Source organism: Stenella coeruleoalba (assembly GCF_951394435.1).
Source record: "Stenella coeruleoalba genome assembly, chromosome: X".
NCBI lineage: Eukaryota > Metazoa > Chordata > Mammalia > Artiodactyla > Delphinidae > Stenella > Stenella coeruleoalba.
In genome coordinates this window covers 81,796,417-81,799,609 of record NC_137152.1, presented here as the reverse complement: position 1 = coordinate 81,799,609, position 3,193 = coordinate 81,796,417, and the positions used below count along the sequence as shown (strand labels likewise).

At 42.3% G+C, this 3,193-nt stretch overlaps 1 protein-coding gene across 1 annotated transcript in view; it reads left to right on the top strand.

The window, feature by feature from the left end:
• The first annotated feature begins 213 nt into the window (after positions 1-213).
• The window catches only part of XKRX (XK related X-linked), an 11,054-nt gene continuing 8,074 nt past the window's right edge, over positions 214-3,193 (top strand). Inside the window, exon 1 of the mRNA XM_079910652.1 lies at positions 214-656. Within this exon, the coding sequence (XP_079766778.1) occupies positions 322-656 (335 nt within the window). The 5' untranslated portion in view covers positions 214-321. The remainder of the gene's footprint in view (positions 657-3,193) is intronic.

Here is a 3,193-nt window from a genome sequence, read left to right as displayed (position 1 = left end):
ATTGGACTCCGGACTGGGCGCTAAGATGATTGTTTTTGCCTTGTCCAACTTCCACAGCACGTAGTTGACGATTGGAATCCTGGGCCAATCAAGAGTCTAGTTTCAAAGTGGTACTCCTGGGCTCTTCATCCCAGACTCCAACAAGTCTAATTTGAGACGAGAAGAGAGCGGTCTCCTGCTCTAACTAGTAGATCTCCGTTCTGGAATTGGACTTGACAGCTCTCCTCACCAATACTTGCACTGCAGTGGTTACAGGGTTCTCTTGGGAGGTGGGGATGGGAGTGCTCTGAAGACCAGATCACAACACTCAGAACCTCGACAATGGACCGAGTTTTTGAAATTCCTGAGGAGCCAAGCGTGGAGCCGATATCCTCTCTGGAGGAAGATGTCATCCGTGGGACGAACCCCCGATTTACCTTTCCATTTGGCATCCTCTTCTCCACGTTTTTGTACTGTGGGGAGGCAGCATCTGCCTTGTACATGGTTAGAATCTATCGGAAGAATAGTGAAACCTACTGGATGGCATACACCTTTTCCTTCTTTATGTTTTCATCCATTATGGTCCAGTTGACCCTCATTTTTGTCCACAGAGATCTGGCCAAAGACAAGCCACTATCATTGTTTATGCATCTAATCCTCTTGGGACCTGTTATCAGGTGAGCAACTTTTAAATCTTTTCCCTCCTCCCCTACCCCCCAACTGTGCAGAGAAAGATGAATTTAATATTTTTAAGACTGTTACTGTGCCTTGAATCGAATCGATTCTCCCATTCCCTCCCACTCTTGGTTTCCCTGCCTACCATCCAAAAAGTCTTATCTGCAGTCTTAAGTGCCACCACAATGAACATGGCATGTACCTGTGTTCCGAAACCATGTATGGTACCGTTAATAAGACTTCATTTGACAATGTTTGCTATCTGGATTCGGGTTGTGAAATTGGTATGAGACCAATTGATGTGGTCACCTTGTAAACACAGGCTATAGCTTCAGAGTGTGTTATTTTGACTCTGCCTTTTAGATGCTCTTTAAATTGGATGGAAGTTCCTTACCCCCTCCATCCCATCTCACATTCAGTTTTTTTACCCTGAGTTGCTTGGGCTGCTGCTACTGATATTTTCAAATTTTCTGGAGTTATTTGACATCTGGAAAGTATTTTAAGCCATTTGTGCTCATCTGGTACCCAAACCCATTGTAGTTTATTTTTCTCTGTCAGTTTATTGGTCTCCTATTTATCTCTGTATCTTTCTGCAATAAAGGTACACGGTTAGAAGGGGGCAAAGGAAGATAGCCTATCTCCCCATCTGGATGCTGTAGCACAATGTAATAGTATTGAGTCTTTCCATTCAGATTGTTTTGAAGGGACAAGAATGTGCCTTCAGGGAGATCAGCTGGGTGCTTTGTGACCACCTAGAGGGGTGGGATAGGGAGGGTGGAAGGGAGACACAAGAGAGAGGAGATATGGGGATATATGTATATGTATAGCTGATTCACTTTGTTATAAAGCAGAAACTAACACACCATTGTAAAGCAACTATACTCCAATAAAGATGTTAAAAAACAAAAGAAAGAATGTGCCTTATCCTAGGAATACAGGCGTCTGTGTCAGAAGTCTCATCTGGATGCTATGTGATTTTCAAGGTAGAGAGATGTTGCAAAACTTCTGAGGTCAGTAGGAAAGAATGGACCAAATTTATCTTGATTGCAAGAGAGGCAGAAACTTGCAGTCAGCTGAGGAATATGGGTCAGAGTGTTGATGTTGTAATTGCAATGGGAAGATATTTCATCCTTAGAAATAAACACAGTCTGAAGTTCAGGATGGAACTGCCCCCTTTAAAAAAAATTATCAATATGTTTAAATGGGGAGGAATAGATTACGCTCCATCAGCGAAAATTTGAGACATCAACAGAAACAGTGGCCTGGAATTCAGGAGACCTGGAATCTAGTTTGCCCTTGTCATTGACTAGTTACATGGCCTTGGTGAAATCCCTGAAGATGCCTTGGGCCTCAGGTCCTTCATCTGTAAAATAAATGGGTTGGGCTAGATCATGGGTCGTAAACTCAAACACTTACAGGGGCCAGGCAGGTATCATAAATGAGTGAAGCAAGCCAAGGATGAGAAAAAACAGTAGTTTCATGTGTGATGATAAGTAAAAATGAAGTCTCGGTGTTAGAGAAATGATGGAGTGTTAGTGAGTACTGTGGTAATCTGGAGTCCGCAAGATCTGCCTAAAGGAGGCCAGCCTCTCTACAGCTCCAGCCCATTGTTTCCCTGTTGGAATTCAGACCCCGTATCGCCAAGGCCGCAACTTTTCAGGACAAGCTCCCAAGACAGGATTTTATGTGAAATGGAATGATTGAACATGTTGACAACTGATTTTGGTAATTAAATAAAAGAACTGTCTGGGCCAAACACGCCACAGCTGTTCGTCAGATGTGACTCAACTGGCCTATGCAACCTCTGTACTAGGTAATCTAAAGGGCCTTTCCAGTTCTAAATCTTTGAAGTTAAACTGTGAAAGGAAGACCTCATCTCGAACTTGGAACCAAGATGTCATTTAGAGATGTCATTAGAGGAGCAAGGAAACCATTCTTCTTGCCCTTTTCAAATGCAATAAATTGAGTTAACGGATCGATCACTCTTAAGATGCAAATTTCAGTAAGTTCTGCCCCAGCTCCGTTTCTACTTCTCTTTGCTTTGTGGCCTCCCAAGCCATCTTTGATTTGGACCATCCATATGGAGTGTTGAGTACTATGTTTCATTTCTGTCATTTAGCTCCCACTGGAAATGATTGGAAAGCATTTATAATCTCAGTCAGCTACCCCACAGCAGGGAAAAAATAATTAAAAGCTCATAAATCATATCCTTGATAATGCTTATTTTCAAGGCAAATTACTTTTTAGGTAGGCAGGAACTTGATGAATGCTATTAGGCACATGAAGGTGTTTGGAGGTCCTGGCTCCCTTATATGAAATGCAAAGATACTTCTGAAAATGAAAATGTACTCTCATTTGCTGCCGCTTATAAGCAAGGCAAACACGCTTACTTAAACCAGTAAATGGCCTTAAGAATAGAAGCATAAACAGAATTCTTCATGCCACCGCCTCCCCCAGTGTTTTATTCAGCAATAGTATTGATGGGCTTGGGTTAAAATCTAAACTCTCTTGGTGGAAATGCACTTATGCATTTTTCCTG